General features: G+C 48.0%; 10 protein-coding genes across 10 annotated transcripts; 2 read left to right on the plus strand and 8 right to left on the minus strand.

Annotated features, from left to right (window-relative positions):
- Positions 1-622: 622 nt before the first annotated feature.
- P175DRAFT_0107229 (E2 SUMO-conjugating protein UBC9) lies at positions 623-2,004 on the minus strand. Its single transcript, XM_040892340.1, has 4 exons — positions 1,561-2,004; positions 1,295-1,455; positions 1,205-1,228; positions 623-1,059 (listed from the first exon to the last, which is right to left on the minus strand). The coding sequence occupies exons 1-4, from the start codon at positions 1,593-1,595 to the stop codon at positions 806-808; spliced, it is 474 nt and encodes a 157-aa protein (XP_040748729.1). The 5' UTR covers positions 1,596-2,004; the 3' UTR covers positions 623-805.
- Positions 2,005-2,518: 514 nt separating this feature from the next.
- Positions 2,519-2,857, plus strand: P175DRAFT_0536160 (uncharacterized protein; the record flags this gene model as incomplete). Its single annotated transcript, XM_040900291.1, has 1 exon — positions 2,519-2,857. One exon carries the CDS (start codon positions 2,519-2,521, stop codon positions 2,855-2,857), a length of 339 nt encoding a protein of 112 aa, XP_040748730.1.
- Positions 2,858-3,031: 174 nt separating this feature from the next.
- Positions 3,032-4,886, minus strand: P175DRAFT_0446418 (putative G-patch DNA repair protein (Drt111); the record flags this gene model as incomplete). The annotated part of the gene is made up of 5 exons (XM_040894342.1): positions 3,032-3,130; positions 3,199-3,291; positions 3,344-4,131; positions 4,186-4,602; positions 4,706-4,886. The coding sequence occupies 5 exons, from the start codon at positions 4,884-4,886 to the stop codon at positions 3,032-3,034; spliced, it is 1,578 nt and encodes a 525-aa protein (XP_040748731.1).
- A 344-nt stretch (positions 4,887-5,230) lies between these two features.
- On the plus strand, positions 5,231-6,946 carry P175DRAFT_0496502 (acyl--CoA ligase; the record flags this gene model as incomplete). The annotated part of the gene is made up of 4 exons (XM_040896126.1): positions 5,231-5,764; positions 5,822-5,858; positions 5,906-6,777; positions 6,851-6,946. 4 exons carry the CDS (start codon positions 5,231-5,233, stop codon positions 6,944-6,946), a joined length of 1,539 nt encoding a protein of 512 aa, XP_040748732.1.
- A 130-nt stretch (positions 6,947-7,076) lies between these two features.
- On the minus strand, positions 7,077-8,012 carry P175DRAFT_0487761 (uncharacterized protein; the record flags this gene model as incomplete). Its single annotated transcript, XM_040895679.1, has 4 exons — positions 7,881-8,012; positions 7,616-7,671; positions 7,257-7,420; positions 7,077-7,106 (listed from the first exon to the last, which is right to left on the minus strand). Exons 1-4 carry the CDS (start codon positions 7,952-7,954, stop codon positions 7,077-7,079), a joined length of 324 nt encoding a protein of 107 aa, XP_040748733.1. The 5' UTR covers positions 7,955-8,012.
- Positions 8,013-8,797: 785 nt separating this feature from the next.
- P175DRAFT_0107504 (ANP1/MMN9/VAN1 family protein) lies at positions 8,798-10,668 on the minus strand. The gene is made up of 5 exons (XM_040892342.1): positions 10,306-10,668; positions 9,572-10,203; positions 9,468-9,515; positions 9,199-9,414; positions 8,798-9,145 (listed from the first exon to the last, which is right to left on the minus strand). The coding sequence occupies exons 1-5, from the start codon at positions 10,476-10,478 to the stop codon at positions 8,979-8,981; spliced, it is 1,236 nt and encodes a 411-aa protein (XP_040748734.1). The 5' UTR covers positions 10,479-10,668; the 3' UTR covers positions 8,798-8,978.
- On the minus strand, positions 10,519-11,231 carry P175DRAFT_0536165 (uncharacterized protein; the record flags this gene model as incomplete). Its single annotated transcript, XM_040900292.1, has 3 exons — positions 10,519-10,738; positions 10,887-11,133; positions 11,210-11,231. The coding sequence occupies 3 exons, from the start codon at positions 11,229-11,231 to the stop codon at positions 10,519-10,521; spliced, it is 489 nt and encodes a 162-aa protein (XP_040748735.1).
- A 1,273-nt stretch (positions 11,232-12,504) lies between these two features.
- P175DRAFT_0512484 (putative HLH DNA binding domain protein) lies at positions 12,505-13,714 on the minus strand (the record flags this gene model as incomplete). The annotated part of the gene is made up of 2 exons (XM_040898682.1): positions 12,505-13,573; positions 13,656-13,714. 2 exons carry the CDS (start codon positions 13,712-13,714, stop codon positions 12,505-12,507), a joined length of 1,128 nt encoding a protein of 375 aa, XP_040748736.1.
- Positions 13,715-15,157: 1,443 nt separating this feature from the next.
- Positions 15,158-15,788, minus strand: P175DRAFT_0107606 (uncharacterized protein). The gene has a single exon (XM_040892344.1). It carries the CDS (start codon positions 15,655-15,657, stop codon positions 15,292-15,294), a length of 366 nt encoding a protein of 121 aa, XP_040748737.1. The 5' UTR covers positions 15,658-15,788; the 3' UTR covers positions 15,158-15,291.
- Positions 15,789-16,462: 674 nt separating this feature from the next.
- P175DRAFT_0107552 (uncharacterized protein) lies at positions 16,463-17,129 on the minus strand. The gene has a single exon (XM_040892343.1). It carries the CDS (start codon positions 17,049-17,051, stop codon positions 16,725-16,727), a length of 327 nt encoding a protein of 108 aa, XP_040748738.1. The 5' UTR covers positions 17,052-17,129; the 3' UTR covers positions 16,463-16,724.
- Positions 17,130-17,198: the final 69 nt, after the last annotated feature.

Genomic DNA, 17,198 nt, shown 5'->3' on the forward strand with positions numbered 1-17,198 from the left:
TCCGATAAGATAACCGCTTTTCCTCTGCACCACGCAATATGTGGGACTTCATTGGCCGACAACCCCCCGTGGCTTTTCTAGTCCAACGACTCCAATCTCTATGCTGTACTGTACAAACTGCCTATCCACAAAAAAAAAAAAAAAAAGTCCTCCAAGCTTGGATTCAAAGTCGCTATAAGAAGAGGAACATATATCTGCTTTCTCTCTCTGAAATCTACGCGATACATGGGTAAAGCTTGGCTCTCATAACCCAGCCTTCTTCTATTCACCCTTGTTCTCACCAAAACCTGCACCAGTAAAAAGATCTTCTATGCAAGTTGGAACAAAAGACGCAAGCAGAGTGGGAATGGATGTGGTATGTGCGGATAGCTCGACGACCTCCTCGGAGAAAATGAAATAAACCCTCTGGGGAAAAAAAAAACGCCGTCCATGGCCTCATGATTTCGTCAAATTCTAAGACGCCATGCTCGCTAACAAAGAACAACCATAAGTAGAGCAGTAAAAAAAAAAAAAAAAAATTAACAGTAGCCTAGATAGCTAATCATTATAAAATGCGGAGAAGAACACAGGCTCGTGACCATTCCACTTCATTTTCGACCGATACAGGCTGTGAGGGACGGAAGATTGAGATCTTGGTCTTCTTCACCATACCCCACGTGGAACAAGTTGCTTGATCTGCCATCTCCGCCAATAAAACTCCTGAATTCCTGATGAAGAGAATTGGAAAATAGAAAGTGAAAATAGAGTTGCGAAATCATGAAGACCCTGATTGAGAAAAAACAATACGCTTGTCGTCAGGTTGGTTTTATAGGGCGGGGTTATCCTTCACAACTTGTCGAACACGTTTCTCGTAAGCTGGTCTATCTCGCTTGAACAAGTGGTATGCATCAGCTTGTGCAGGGGACTCTGGATTTGGGTCATTGAGCAAATCCTGAATTCCAAGTAAAATCTGTTTGATGGTGATGGCGGGTTTCCACGCGTCATCCTCATTCAGGATAGACAGACAGACGGTGCCGGATGGATAGACGTTGGGGTGGAAAAGCGGAGGTACGAACTTGCCTGTACGAGGAAGAAAGTTAGTCCAGCGCGCCAGAAGAGAAGCAGTTAACACCAGAGATTCGAGATCCACATAACAGTCGTTGGTCCCCAGTCCTACTATAGAGCTCTTGAACCAGAGACCAAAAGCAAAGGGGGTGAAACATACACTTAGGAGGCTTTGTGGGATACTCTGTAAAAAGGGGAGAGTGTTAGCCAACTGATGTGCTGCAATATCCAGAAAAGAACTGTCACTTACCATCGGGGAACGTAACGTCCAGCTTAAACAGACCGCCCTCCCACAGTGTTTGCGACTTCCCAGGAATACCACATTCCCATCTCTTCAAGTCAAGGACACCCTGAGGAGTTCTGTGTGGCTTGGCATAGAAACCGAATGGATGGTCTCGTCGCCACTGCTTTCTGCGCGGGGTACAAGGTCAAGGTTAGCTCCAGTGGGGCGGAAATCGCGAGAATAAAAGGTGCGAATGCAATGAGGTCAAAAGAAAGGGTTTAAAAATCACATACCTCTCTTCAGTGAGACGGTTGAGACACAGCGACATTGTTTCTGGTAGACAGGTTGACAAATCCGAAAGAGGTTCCGTGATATTGGACAAGAATGGAGGCGAGGTTCGTGAAAGGTCGCGCCTTGGTAGGAAGAAGATATCAGGTAGACGACGCCAAAGGGAGCCGAGAAAATATAAACTCAATCAAAGAGTAGGTGAGAGGCGACAGGTGAGGTGAAAATTGCGTTGCGCGACTTCGGGGTTGGAGCTGGGGTTGCAGAACAGGGCAAAAGCTACCTAGGTAGAGTGATCCTCAGGAGGAGCGCCAGAAATAGGTGGGAGAGATATGCGAGAGAGAGGTGGGCAGACAAAATGGTATCGTAAGATAGAACGAGGCGAGAGGTGTGGATGGTGAGGTGAATGGCAGGGTTGAAGCAAGACTTCAAGTTCATTTGATCTGGAAGAGTCCATCAGTTCTTCCATCTTCCCCCCTCCAGCCAATCGCTTTTCGGCGCATTTCTATACAGGTCACATGACATGCTCTCAATTGGAAACCTGTGTCTAGCAAATAAATTTAGTTTTTCCTTGAGCTTACGGAGTAGGTTGCACTGGTGTTATTTACAGATCATTTTTTTTTGTTTGTTTCAGATAGAGGGAAATCCCCGGTATAGGTCAAACTAAAGACACTAAAGTAGGCCAACTCACTCAAAGAAATCAGTCCCAGTATGTGCATTTCTAGCTCTGCGCTTTATAACCCGCAAGTTACATGCAGCTACAGTAGACTGGCTGTTGACGGAAACCTCCATTAAAATTTACCTCTGCTTTGCAATGTCTAAAAGTATATAAGGGCCTTTAATTTTGTCCAGAGTCGTTGGAATACTCGTACACGTACACTTCCTATCTATCATTACCAACACCTATCGAGACGACCAGTCAGAGAAATAATCGTTCATTCCCCCAAACCCAAGCTTGAAATCACCATGTGCCACGGGATTTCCTGGTATCACGCCCTTTGTCTCCATCCAAACCCAACATCTTCCATACGCATTGCCTGCAAGACTGCGCTCAAGTCCGGCTATTATTGCAGTGCATTAGAATCATGGGTGCTTCCCCTGGTCGGAATATGTCCTTGGTGCATGGCGAAAACTGCCTATATAGAAAATGCGCAGCCAGAAAGCCAACCACACGATTCTGCTCCTGTGGTAGCAGATTTTGAAGACGACTACACTTCGATTGAACATGACGAGTCCTATTTATCAGAAAACAATAGCGAGAACTCCATAGATGACATGGAGTTATTTGATCGAATCACCTTCTAGGTGACGAGCTTGGGAATGGGATGTCCCTGTGGCACTGTTCTTTTTTTTAACCCCCCATTTAGAGGGCCACAACGCGATGATGATTCGGCATGTTTGGCGGCAGTGAAGAATAGCGGATAGGGGTCTGGTTATAGCGGCCGTCAGACGCCTATCAATATGTTTGTTTTTGCTCGGTCAATCCTCATATATGCCTTGTTCAAAGTTCTGAGTGTCGAAAAACCGCGCAGTGATTTTGTTCCCGTTGAATATCCGGCCTTCGAGGGCATTCACAGCCTTCAAAAATAAACCATTAGCCCGAAACACATTGGCTGGAGTCAACACAACACTAGAGTAGCACTCACCCGAAGAGCAGAAAGTTGGGCAGTAAATTTGATGAAGACGGGAACCGGAGGTCCAGCATCACGATAGATATAGACCCGCTCAACACGTCCATACTGTTTAATGTTAGTTTATTACATATAGAAAATAAGATTTTAGGTTCGTCACCTTTTCCGCACACTCTTCTCCAATTTCCTGCATTATACCTCCGCCTTCATCCCCCGCCAATTCTGCATCCAAGTCCATGCCGTCTAGCATCCCTTTCAGGACAATGACTTCACTCATTGGACCAAACTTGCCGGTATCTTCATGCTTTCTCTTGCCCCCAATAATTTTGCCCCTGCCAGCCGGGGTAGCAAATCCACCACCCTCCGAATCTGGGCGTTTCTTCTGTTTTTCCACTTTGACTTGTAATGGATTGACAATACCGGAGCCAGTTGCACCCAGCCCAGATCCTTTTGTCCATCCGTACTTAGCCAACAATCGTTCGGCAAATCCTTTTTGTCCAGGCCGGAGGGAACGCTGGCCATTCTCTTCGCCTTCATCCTCGGCAGGCTGCTCGTTCGCAAAGAATTCCTCAAGTTCCGCTTCTGATGCTGGAATATCCTCCGGAGGCGGTGGAAGAGCATATCGGACTGAGGCGCGAGATATTGTAGCGAAGGCCGGCTGGAAAGAGTCCAAGGTCCTTGGAGGAGCTGGGGGTTGAGTCGAAGCTGGCATTTGAGAACGCCGCATATAAGCATCTTCGCCGGTGGGATCGTCGGCCACTATGGTAAGTGGTGCCTGGGGTGGTGAATAGTCTGGCATTGGTGTATCGCTTGGGTTTGTACCCATTCGGGCCCGCCGATCGAATGCATCTTCCCCGGAAGCAGCATCTTGGGCAGAATCGGACGGTGGAGGTGGAATATCATTGAGATTTGGAGGTGGAGCGAAACTACCTGGGGGAGCAAATTGTCCTGGACAAAATTTAGCGGCCAAATAGGCCTGATTCCACTTCCGACAGGACTTACGCTTCATTGGACGTGTATATTCATCGTCGCTATACGAGTCCTGACTCCGCGATCTTGTCATGCGGTGCGCATATAAACGATCCTTCCACTCCCGAACCTCGGATATTTGCTCGTCACTGTGTTTGTATTCATCATAGTTATTCGGCCTTGACGGGTCATAGATATCGTCCCAGTTCTGGACGATCTCATGTGCTTCTCGGTTCTTCTTGCGCTTCTTGCGCCCGCCTCGTTGCCTCTTTGGTCCAGCGTAGAATCCATTCACATCATCCTCTTCCGTAGCCGCCCAATCTGCCAGTGTAGTCTTGACCGGAGCAGTTGTCGGAGGTGCTGCAGGAGTATTTTTCGGTAAACTTGGTTTAGTCTTAGGTTTCTGTGCTGCTAACTGGGGCCGTTTTGTAGGCTGAAATCGAAGTGAAGCTGCACGGTGAATAGCCAGGTATAAGCGCGCATTCGCAATCGAACAAGACATACAAGCAGACTTGGATTTTCGAAAGTACAAGAATCAAATAATAATACATACCAGTGCTAACTTGTTTCTTGACAGAGGACTCATCGAGCTGACCCTCGCCTTCAGAGCTTTGTTTGAAGACAACCGGCGCGCGAGAAATGGTTCCGGGGGAGTTGTCGGCAGACGAGTCGAGTAAATTGGCATAGAGAGACAACATGCCCCCGCCCTTTGACGGAGTGGATTCAGAGGTCATGCTGCGAAAACAAGTATGCAAAAAGATCCAGAATGCGATGCGGCATACATACATGGTCCGCCAGAGGGGAGAGCTTGAATCGAAGCGTTGGAGGAGGAGCAGAAAGTTTGCTTCATTTGTCTTGTTTGCAATGTTTGAAATCACGGCCTGGCTGTGGAGAAGCAGCGAAAAGTAAAACAAGCAACATGCTTGGTTGGATTCCGGGGCTGGCGGCTACAGGGTACTAACTAGAGATCATTCGACTCTACTTGTCTATCCATTCGATCCGTCACCGATTCCCTCAGCCAAGACGCTGAGTATCTCCAGTTTGCAGAGCATCCCATAGCTGCTAGCCCAAGGACAAAATGTCTACATTAGCGCAATCTTTCTCGTCCGACGATGCCGGGGTCGCCATTATTGTCCCTCAAAAGCCAGCTCCTCTGTCGATTTCCTACCAGCAATTGCACTCTCACATCACCGATTTCCAGGCTAAACTAGCGGACTTGGGCGTTGGGCATGGAGCGGCAGTGTCCATTGCCCTTGTGAACTCGTATGAATTTATTGTTTCATTCCTAGCAGCTTCGTGGCAGCGATCTATTGCCGCTCCTCTCAACCATGCCTACAAGCAGGGCGAATTCGAATTCTATATCGATGACCTCAGTTCTAGCCTGGTCTTGGTTCCACGAGGATCCTACGCTCAGGATGGCCCTGCGGTTCGGGCAGGAAGGAAATACCAAGCAGCAATTGCAGAGTGCTACTGGAGTGGTACAGAAGTCGTCCTTGATGTCAAGGAACTCGGAAAGCTAGCCGGAAAGGGGGGTGCCGGAATCCAAGCTGCCCAACCTGATGATATCGCACTTGTTCTACATACAAGTGGAACTACTGGCCGACCCAAAGCTGTATGCTTTCTTAGGCAAATACCCTCAGTTATAGCATAGAACGTTAACCGCAATCAGGTTCCACTCACGCACAAGAACCTCACAACCACCATGAGTGAGTCAAGCCTCTCAGGTAGCCAATAAAGGTCTAACATGGGTTAGGAAACATCCAGGCAACATACAAGCTCACTCCGCAGGATCGAACATACGTGGTCATGCCTCTGTTCCACGTTCACGGCCTTCTCGCCGCATTCTTGGCACCTCTTGCCGCGGGTGGCTCTGTAATTGTGCCTTCTAGGTTTTCCGCGCACGAGTTCTGGCCAGACTTCATTAACCACAAGGCAAACTGGTTCACTGCCGTGCCCACGATCCACCAGATCCTGCTCAAATCGCCGCTACCAACCCCCATTCCTCCAATCCGGTTTATCCGCTCTTGCTCTTCTCCCTTATCCCCCAAGACATTCCAGGACCTGGAGAAGACATTCAACGCCCCTGTCCTAGAGGCGTACGCGATGACAGAGGCAGCCCATCAAATGACAAGCAACCCTCTTCCCCCTGGAAAGCGACAACCCGGCAGCGTGGGCCTTGGACAGGGAGTTGAAATCAAGATCCTCGACCAGGACGGAAACGAAGTTCCCCAGGGCATGGAGGCAGAGATCTGCGTCCGAGGAGAAAACGTAACCAAGGGGTATCTGAATAATCCCGCCGCCAACAAGTCCTCGTTCACCAAGGGTGGATTCTTCCGCACCGGTGACCAGGGCAAGAAAGACGCTGACGGCTACGTGATCATCACGGGACGTATCAAGGAACTCATCAACAAGGGTGGAGAAAAAATCAGCCCGATTGAACTCGACAACACACTCCTGAGCAACCCAAAGGTCGGAGAAGCAGTTTGCTTCGCAATCCCTGATGAGGGCCACTACGGCGAGGACATCGGCGCTGCCGTCGTCCTCAAGAGCGGCCAGACAGCCACAGAAGACGAACTAAAGTCGTGGGTCCAGGGTAAGCTGGCTAAATTTAAGACCCCCAAGCAGGTAAGACAAAAGCCCCCGTGAATGACCGAGAAATATCCGTAGAATCTCACTAACATAACGGGATTCCGTCCAGATCTGGATGGTAGGACAAATTCCGAAGACCGCGACGGGCAAAGTCCAACGCCTCAAAGTGGCCGAGGCTATGCTGAAGCCCAAAGCGAAGCTGTAAAGCCCATCTCATTCAAGTTGTATCTGCTCATATCTATATTTATACAGTTGTATAGCGCCAGCATCTTTCAATGGCAATATTGTGCCTTTCCATCCATTCACCGTGTAGTTAATAGTAATCATATCATTACTTAAACCGCAACTCTTACCGCAGATTTGAACTGGTAGTAAAACAGTCAGTACACACACACAGCCTCTCTCTCTCTTTCCCTCCCTCTGTATTTTCCCTTTCTCTCTCTCTCTCTCTCTCTCTCTCTCCAACCAACAAAAACAAACCCAAGAAAGAAAAAAAAAAAAAAAAAAAAACATACCGGAATAATCTGTGCAGCATCCACATCCCAAACCCCAGTCCTCGTATAGACATCCCCCCAAATCACCTCCTTGACTTCCTCCTCGGTCTCAGCAATACAGATAAGAGCGCTGCCCTTGAACGAGGGGGTTTCGCCTTCAACAGGATGAGAGTCGAACATAGCGCCTACACACCCCCCGCAAAAAAACACGTCAACAAAGAGATCATCCATTAGCTATTTTCTTTCCATTTCATTTTTCTTTTTTTCCATAGATAGGTAGATAGGTAGATAGGTAGGTAGGTAGGTAGGTAGGTAGGCAGGTAGTGTATATCTCGCTCACGCCAACTCCAAAGAAGAAAGGAAAGGAAAGGAAAACTGACCGCCAACAACAACCTTCCCTGCTGCGACGAGAGGTTTGACGCCTTCTAGATGCTGACTAGATAGTACGTAGTCATATGAGGATGTAACTATTAGTTAGTGCTTGAATTTGCTTTTGCTTATGTGTGTACGTGTTTGTGTGCAACGCTATACACACACTCACTCCCTCTTCTCCCCCCCCGGCCCCCCGACAAAAGCCATTTTTATAAAGCAAGGGAAGATCAAGTGGTAAGAAGGAAAAACAAAACAAATGGAAGAAAGACATACGGTCGAACCTCGAGTCTCTTCGCGAGAGTTCCGGGCTTATCGGGGATGATGCAGAGGTATTCCTTCGGGGCCATGGCGAAGTTCGATTCCCGGAAAAGACGCCGACTTGAGGAATGGAAGGATGCGATGGGGATTCTGCTGGCGTTGTAAATGAAGGGGAAACTGGCCGGGGTAGATTTTATAATGAGGTGGGGGAACCTGGTCAGCATGGTGGGGGATGATTTGATTTGGGGGAGGGGGGAATTTGGGGACGCCGGCGGATGTTTTTGATTTCTTATCCGAGACTATTGTTCAGTATGAGGAGTCAGCGTTAGTTAATAGTTTCCTACCAACACGGAGTATGAACTACTTGTTTTGCTTCTTTTTACAAAGACCCCATGCCAATCGCTTGGTCAATAACTCATTCATATATGAATATTTAATATGGTTTCAAAGCTTGACCGTCAGCTGACTTACACATAGCCTATATATGTATGTACATGAAAAACAAGCACCAAACAATCCCCTTTCCTCGTCAGGTAGACATTTCTCTCGTACTGACCGACTCACTGTGAGACGCTGTCTAGTCTTCACCTTAAGAGGACCATCTGTAACCGGCACTGTAGGTCCACAGCATCATGAAGGCAGTGAGCGGAAACACCAGAAACCTGCCGGAGCAGAAAGGGAAAAGAAGGCATTGGCTGGCCGAGTTAGCAATTCAACTGGGCTCAATCACCCCGATGGCGTCCTTCGCTGACGAACAAGGAGAGCTCCAAAAAAAAAAAAGAGCTTCGTCACATTCAACTCTATGAGCCTCCAAGACCGCTGAACACACTTGCCCCATAGCGCCAACAAACAAAAGCAGACGTAACCCTAGAACGCAACACGAAGAAGACTAATTACCGGTGCCAGGAGCTAGCTGTTCTCCGACATCCGAAAAATAAAAAGATTAGTTTAAAAAAAAAAAAAAACAGCGTAAGAGAAGAAAAAGGCTCCATGCAATGAACTGGACCGTAACGCGTCGGATACCCACGGCATAGGGGGTATTTCAGGTCAAGGGACCAGCCTTCGGCCCCTTTGACTGGACCGTGAGAAGGACAATCAACTCAAGGCTGCAGGCTAGTAAGCCTTGCGCTCCCCAAGGTTACCCGGCTTCTCATCGGTATCAATGTGCCAGACGATATAGTTGGGCAATCCGTAGACCTGGTATCCAGCACGCTTGGCCATTCGGGCAAATCCTTCAGTTTCAGCCTGGTTCTCAAAAGCATACGCAGGGAAGTTGATGCCTAATACAAGGTTAGAACACAAGCGCGCAGACGCAAGAAATGGGAGTCCATACCTGAACGATGGACGTCGGCCTTTACAAGAATATTAACGCCGCCAATGCCGTCAAGCTCAACTTCTTCATCCTTGTTATTCCTCCAGTCTCCCATGCCGACGAGGTATTTACGGCCAGTGTCGTACTCCTTGTAACCTTCTGCGAGGACAGTGTCGGGGTCCAAGGTCTGTCGAAGTCTGCGTCCCTTATCGGATTCGATCCAGGAATTGTAGTCAACTGCGACCGTTAGCTAACTAGAATATCGCTAGTAGGAATACATCTCCACATACAACGACCCTCAATATCAACACCATCCTTGTAGCGATGGAACCAAATATCTGTAGTTCGATTAGCATCTGCTCCCGGAGCAAAAGACCATAATGGGGGTATGTACTAGGAACAAGAATATCCCTATCGTGAGCCATGAAATCCTCCAGAATAGTATCCGGGCTGTCGACGATGTCCACATCCCTCCAGTAAACCCAGGAATGATCCGGCTTCAGCGCGGAGTAAAGCAGGTAGTTACGAGCCTTTCCAATCGCCTTGCGTCGAGGACCCTGTGCGGCGAACGAGTGCCTGTCCTGCACGTTCATTTCGAAGGCGGATCCGAAATTTTTCTGCACAATGGTTGCACTGCGGAAAGCAATCTTCTCGTCAACCTGCTCCTGGATCCGTTGCAACTCTGAGGTGAGGACGGCCAGTGTGTCATCCTTGCAGTCACCAACAAGGAAAGCCAAATCAATAAGTTCGTGCGGGTAGGTCAGCTTGTAGATCAGGTCGAAATATCTGTTCAGGAAAAAAGAGGCATCTCTTAAGGGGGTCAGGATGAGCACTCGTTCGGAATTCTGGACAGCCTGGGCCGATGACTTGATAGGATTGAGGTCAACATTGGAAATACTGCTGGAGTTGACTTCGTAAGGTTCGTGATGGTTGAAAAGGACTGGGGTTTGACTGTGAGCGCCCCATTCGACCATTTCATTAAGGCTCATCTCCATCGGCGACTTCGGAGGGCCATAGCAATAGAAACTAACAGAACAGCATAATTAGGACTTGTGGCGGATGTGACATGTGGGTTCGGGGGCACGTTTCGAGATCGATCGCATAAAGGTTAACGTGAAAGGGACTTACTTCTGCATTTCCGACGCGGAACTGCTAATTCCACGCCATAATAGGACAATCAATCCAGTGACAGCTAATGAGATCAGGAAGCGTGTCCGCGTCACCAAAACTAGAACTGCGCGCCATGGGGGCAGTCTAGCTTTGGCCGACTTCCAAGTTACACCACCCTTCGGAAGCAGCATCCTGGCGGAATAGGGGGTGAGAATGGGATGAATGTTTATATTAAACGTATTGTTTCCGTAAACAGGCACTTTGAATGCCCACAGAAGGCGATAGTCCCGGAAAAGACGTTGTCACGAAGGTCAGGAGCGGTTCACCCTTAACACGGCGCAGACAGATAGGGGAGGCAGGGGAGGCAGTGGCGATGTCAAATTCAGGGGAATTATCATCAGCTCCGGAACCGTCAACCAGGGCGAACAACCAGACGAGATGGAAATGTGAACTCGACGACGCGACCAACTTTTTAGAGGGGATGTTGCGATGGATCGACCGGGAGAGGAGAGTAGGAAGGGCGAAAAAAGGTTGCGGTACGGGAGGCAACAGCAGCGATCAAGAGAAAAAACTATAAGAAACCAAAAGAGTGGAAAGACCCAAATTGAGGCTCGGGAGAACACTCAGGTAAGTAGACGACGAAGGTCAAAACGTCGTGGTCGGCCTGATGGGGGGAGGGGGTGAAGGGTGGGAGAAACGGGGATGCTGGAGGTGACAACAGGGCAAGAAGGAGGTTGTAACGTTCGAACGGAGAAGTTTCGATTGAGAGATGAAATCCACCAGCCGGAGTCCAGCCTTTCTTCTCCGTTTTGGGATTGGCCCGTTGTTCGCTTTTAATAGCTTCCGCTGGAGGACGAAGTAGTAGATAACTCTGGAGAAAGGTGATATGTGAAGTATTTGCGAAGAGAATTTACAAGCATACAATCATTATTAAGAAAGTACATCTTGACCATAACATCAGACTTGATTCTTCTGTTTCTGGAACCTCCCCCCGGGTTCTTCCTGAGGCGTCAACATTTCATGGGTTGATTTCAGGAAATTTCATTGAAATTTCAGTCTGACCGGCAAATCTCCACTGGTAAATTAGTATTATCCGTTACGAACCGTAAGATCCACCGAGCCGTTACCAAAAGGTCAACTACACATGGACATAAATTAATTCCCTGGGAGATTTTTGAGGATCTCTGTAGGTGTTAAGGAAGGCTACTATGTGAGCTAACTATTTGCATCAAAAGTTTTATCTATCTAGATATTCACTATATACGAATAGCATCTCTTATAATAAATGATGATGTTGATACAAGCCTTCGGGGGAGACACCATGCTAGTTCAGGGTCTATATCAAGTACTATAAACCACAGGATAAATGCCTACTAATTCGACACGATCAGAATGCCATCGTCAAGCAGTTCACCAGACTAAATACTATTGGATAAACTCGAATTACGTGCACTGAAGGTCTAAAGCTTTTTGGATCGTAACCTCAAGCCAACCAGTCTGAATCTTCGTGGCGTTGTCTCTCTTACTACGGAGTACTCTACGTCAAATCAGACATGCAACTAGTTCCCTAGGCTCCAGAAATGGTTATATATCGTCATAATCATCATCAATTTCATACATGGTCTATAGCACTATGATACGTATATAATCAAGAGAGTTCGTTCTGTACGAATAAATACATCCAGTGAGCCAAATATGGCCAGAAAGAGCACCATCTCAAACGCAACCCAGAAAAGGAAAGAGAAAGACAAGAGAAAAAGAAAACCGAAAGATGCCCCGATATGTATAATGTGGGCTTGAAAAGGGTTCCCGAACTTCACAGTTCTCAATCGAAACCTCCGTCAGCATATAATAAAAGTATACCGGTGTCCAAATATAGACAGCGAAGTGGAATTATACAGATCCAGAAAAGAAAAGGTGAAAAAAAAAAACCGCCTATCCAAAAATCACTTTTTTTGGTGCGTGGCCCACGCTTCCTCGAGATCACAAAGATGTAATGAGAAGATGAGATGACTCAGATGATGAGACAGGAACAGGTTGGGCCCGAGAAAGTATGAACAAGGATAACACGCAGACGCTATGCCCAGAGGAAAAGAAAGTTGTTGGAGAGAGCTCAAAAAGAAAATAGACTTCAGATAACCGCCCGCCGCTCTAATATTTAATTCAAGGAAAATCATCATTGTCGAAGGAAACCAAGGTCATCAAATATCAATCTTTTTATGGTGATTGGATGAAAGATGGAGGTCGTGAAGTAGTCGCCGGGTAGGTGGCCTGTGGGAAGATAGGAGAAGACGGGCCCGTCATTGGAGGGGTTTGACTGAGGAATGTCTGCCCGAAGCTCTGTGAATTCCCCGTGGATAATGCATCTAGCCGCGATGAGTCTGGGCTGCCAGCGGCGATCTCGTCACAGAAGACGCGTAGCCCAGGCAGCATGTTCTTTGGCTTATTGTCTGGAAGGGAAACAATCTGCTGAGGGCTTGGCTGCTCGCTCTTTGGGGAGCGAAACATGTGCTCATAAGACTTCAGCTGATACTCGAGGGCTTGGTTGCGCTCCTCGAGCATCTGGTTCTCTTGCTTTAAAGTCTTAATCTGCTGCTGGGCCATCTGGTTTTGCTGCTGGAGACTGGAGACCAGCTGTTGCAGCTGCATGCAGCGGATCTGCGGCTGAAGCTTCTCAGATAACTGGCGAGGCATCTCATTCTCCTGGCGAATTAGGTGGACAATTACAAGTAACATGAAGTCAATAAGGAAGATTGCGCCCTGCACAATGTGTTCCTTGGACTCCGGTAGGCTCTTCGAGGGGTTCCACCCAGCTCGTTCAAGAAAGAAGTCGTGAATTCGGCTGTCAAGCTCCCGATGCAGCTGACTGAGATTTTTCCGTCGGTTCCCCTCTGCAATGCGATGCTTTTCTCTCTGGTCGTCGGAATCCGCAGAGATCATGCTACCCTTGCGCTTCCGGCCGCACAGCTGTTGGAGTGGGGGCTTGCGGCTGATATGTTTTGGAGCAATCAGTTTCAGGAGATCGTTAGCGGAAAGCTCTTGGGGCCATTCGAATACTTTCTGCGATGGCAGCGGATCCGGCCAGGAATCTGCAGAGTTTGCGGGAGACGGAGGTGTCACCAGATGCTCCGCCGGTGGCCATGGGGACTTGATGGGAAACGACTCCTGTGTGCTTGGTGGACTAGGGGCAAATATTTTTGGTGTGAACAGATTGAATGGTCCCCGGGGCAGGGGCTCTACGCGTGGGAGCGGAGGTAGCCGTCGGTCCTCGGTCATGTCTGCTGTGCTGGGGGTAGTGGAGGAAATGGAGCGTACACCGCTATATCACATCAGTTATGCACTGGGAGGCAGGGAAATGGGCAACCCACGGAAGAGCGCAACGCTGAGAAATCTCGTCTGCCATTGGGCTCATCTCTTCGATCATCATAGTGAAAGAAAGCCTTGAGATGCGGTTTGGCTGGGTGTATGTATGTCCTCGCCTCTGTATATACTTGGGGGGGGGGGGCGGGGGGCGATGTGGTATGTACGGGGGCGACAGTTGCAGGTAGGTGTATGTACAGCACGAATATAAACAAGAAAACAACAGGCTGTATATGTATAGTCACCTAGAGGAAGAAGAGTCACGATAATAAAGGATACTAATGTCGGATGGTACAGATCAAAAGGGGGGTGGTTGCTATGAACAGTGATAAAGGACGATAGAACAAGGAATCCACGAGGTATGAAAGTGATGAAAACTCAATACTTCTTTCTTCAAGGGCCAGAGAGAAGTCGCTGCATGTTTTATATGTTAAATGCAGAAGCTGAACGAGGCGAGGGAGGAGGAGAGGGGGATGAGCGAAAATAGAGCGAGAGGGGGGGTGGGAATGAAGACAGACGCTGTATGTGGCGCTCAGACGCACAGTTGGGGATGATAGAAGGAAAGGCAAATAGCGTCAATGAAGATGTATCACCCCAGCGTCTACTGTACTGACTAGCAATATGCTGCGACATCCTCAACAGGGAAACTGGAGTTGAGTTGAGTTGAGTTAGCTTTTCTTCCATTAGTACGGATGACACTAGGAATAGGGCTTGTGCACATCAGCTAAATGACATACAGATCAATCGTTATTTTTTCTTTTCTTTTTCTGCTGTATTTCTTTTTTACGGTTTTATTTCTTTTCTTTTTTTCAATTTCTTTTTTATTTTTGGTTTGCTAGTCTTCTGTCTTTTTTTCCTTTTCTTTTCTTTTTCTAATATTATATCATCTCGAGCTACTAAGTAACCTGAATCTGCAGCCCACCTTCGACCATAACAACAACCACGCCACCTCCACCTCCACCTTCAGGATTCCCTCTCTGTTGACTCTCTTTTTTATACTCCTCTGGACTTATTCCTTCTGGTGACCATTTCCCTGCTCTTCCCCTCTTCCCCTTTTCGAATATCGCCCCCTCATTTCACCCGATAAGGAATTACACGCGGAAGCCTCAAGAAGATTCCGGCAGAGTTCGACAATCCAAACTAGTCCTTTTCAGAAAGCTTCTGGGGCTGAAATCTCTATCACAAAATGGCACAGACGCGAGGCAGAATGAGATTGGCAAATCAAAGTGTACTGATTTCGATTGACTATACAGTGGGATGGGGATCGCAAACCCTTGATTTGTCACCGCTACAGCGGATTCGATCTACACGGGGCAAAGGTATCGATTCTCCTTGCATCACAGGCATCAATAGTTTGTCGAGCCAATTAACATGATCCATATAGCCGTGCCCACCTTCCCCCGTCGGGGCCTGGGGATCCATCCGTCTCTAGCTTCCATACTGTAATGTCAAGCAGACCAACGTTCTTATCGTCTCGAGTCTCGACAAGCGCGAGTTAATTGCCACTACGGAACTTGGGACCCTCTTCCCGGCGCTTATCCGGAAGGATCTCGAGCAGCTATCCTCTTTAAGGAAAGACACTCGAGTCTGCAAGACAAAAGATCCATCCAGCGCCAGATATAGTGAATAAGCGAGTCCATTGGTTCATACGTATCCAGAAAACATGACCATAAAAAAAAAAAACTCAAATTGACAGACACCCACACAGCTCTCTGGATGGAGACATAATAATGCCAGGTGGACACGATCACCCTGATGATCCAAAGAATCGAGGCCAATCGAACTGCTACTATGTATAGGACAGACACCCTTTGCATCAAAAGTCGAGCTAAGCTGTCGGAGGCGATGCGGCACCGGGACTCTATGTCTGAGGGCCAGTCGCATGAATAGTATTGGGCCTATCCAGGAAAGAAAAGTACTAATCAAGGGTCTTGATAAAGCACCACCAAGACGGACTGGACATAAACATCCGATATACAGGCCGGCGCAGGACTCCCGAGGGGAGATCATCCTTTCCGCAGGAGGTGATCCAGAACCTAATAGCACGAAGCAAGGACGCTGTGCCTCTCTGAAGCACAAATAGAACTATCTGTCCAGGAATCAAAAAGTACCCATGATAACCGAAACGAGCGAACAGGGGTTCAAAAATGTATAATCAGAAATCAGGCCAACCTTTGTATTTGATTAACTCTGAAGTACATACATCTAACACCATCTATCGTACTGCGGGCGAATTTCTCAGGGGGGGGGCCTATCAAGGAGGCTGACATCGATGTCAGCAGTTAAACCCAAAATCGCTCGGCATAACCAACACCACCTAGGTACTCTCTTCGATTCTGGCCGAGTGAATCCGAGCCTAGAACAAAGACCAGAAGGGGTCAAAACTCGATGAGAGTTCTGATCGCCACTACTCCGAATGAGGGCCCATACGCCTGGGTCACCAGGAGATCCCAGCGACCAGGGTCGACCCCTGTCAGCCCCAGCAACTGTCCCGTTCTGGACGCTTTCTTTTCTTGGCTTTGGCTTGCCAATCCATACATAAGTGATTTGCATGTTTTCTTCATAGTGCAAGGCTAGAGCGGTATTTGGAATTCAGTAACGTCAGACGTCTCCAACGGACAAGCGGCGTTGGCGTCGGTTTCGGATTCCTTTGCCGAGCAGATGAGACAATGGCCCTGTGGGGAATAACCAACTGGTGGTACTTCCAGGGAGAAGCCAACGCAGTGGCGATAGTGATCATTAAAAAAAATACCTTCCAAGAGCTCGTCAGTGGTTTCAACTCATCAACCTTTCTACCAAACAGTACGAACAGTTGTCCGATGATGCAGGAGTACTGCATACGTATTGGTCCTTTCGGCTAATATTCTTCTTCTTCTTCTTCTTCTTCTTCTTCTTCTTCTTCTTCTTCCTTCTCTTCTTCTCCTCCTTCTTCTCCTTCTCCTTCAATCAATTAATTATTGTTATTTGTGGCATGGGAGTGGAGGTGGCGGGTCGCATGGCAGCCAGGATAAGATCTGTCATATTCTTTGTCCCCGGATCTAACTCGAATGAGAGAGAAATCATGAATCCAATGGGTCTCATGCTTCTGACCATTCTTTCCAGGCAGCCCCACGTTTTTCTTCGCGGTCGTGATTCATCCCTTGAGTAACTTCTGGGTAATAATCATCATCATAATCGGCGTCGCCGCTGACCATTCCTGGGATTGTCCCGAGCTTCAAAGTGGACATCCTCTCCTCTTTCATTTGGTTGAGTTTCTCACATATTTCCCTTCTTGGAAACCCCATTCTCTTGCAAATTGCTTCTTCTGTCAGCCAATGTATCGACGAGCCAAACGGTGGCACCGTCATGGAGGCTCGCTCTAGCTTTTGGGCGCCAGCCTTGGCGATGTACCGCTGGAGGAGCATCAGTGAGTTGGCAGTACATTATTTCTCCAACTATCCATGAGGTTGAATGCTATTGAAAGCTCCCCCCCCCCTCCCTTTTTTTTTTTTTTTTTTTTTTAAATCCCAGAACTGGCACGTAGTGATTCCAGGCACGAACCCATTTGTAAA

This window comes from Aspergillus ochraceoroseus (genome assembly GCF_002846915.1).
Source record: "Aspergillus ochraceoroseus IBT 24754 chromosome Unknown P175scaffold_11, whole genome shotgun sequence".
Lineage (NCBI taxonomy): Eukaryota > Fungi > Ascomycota > Eurotiomycetes > Eurotiales > Aspergillaceae > Aspergillus > Aspergillus ochraceoroseus.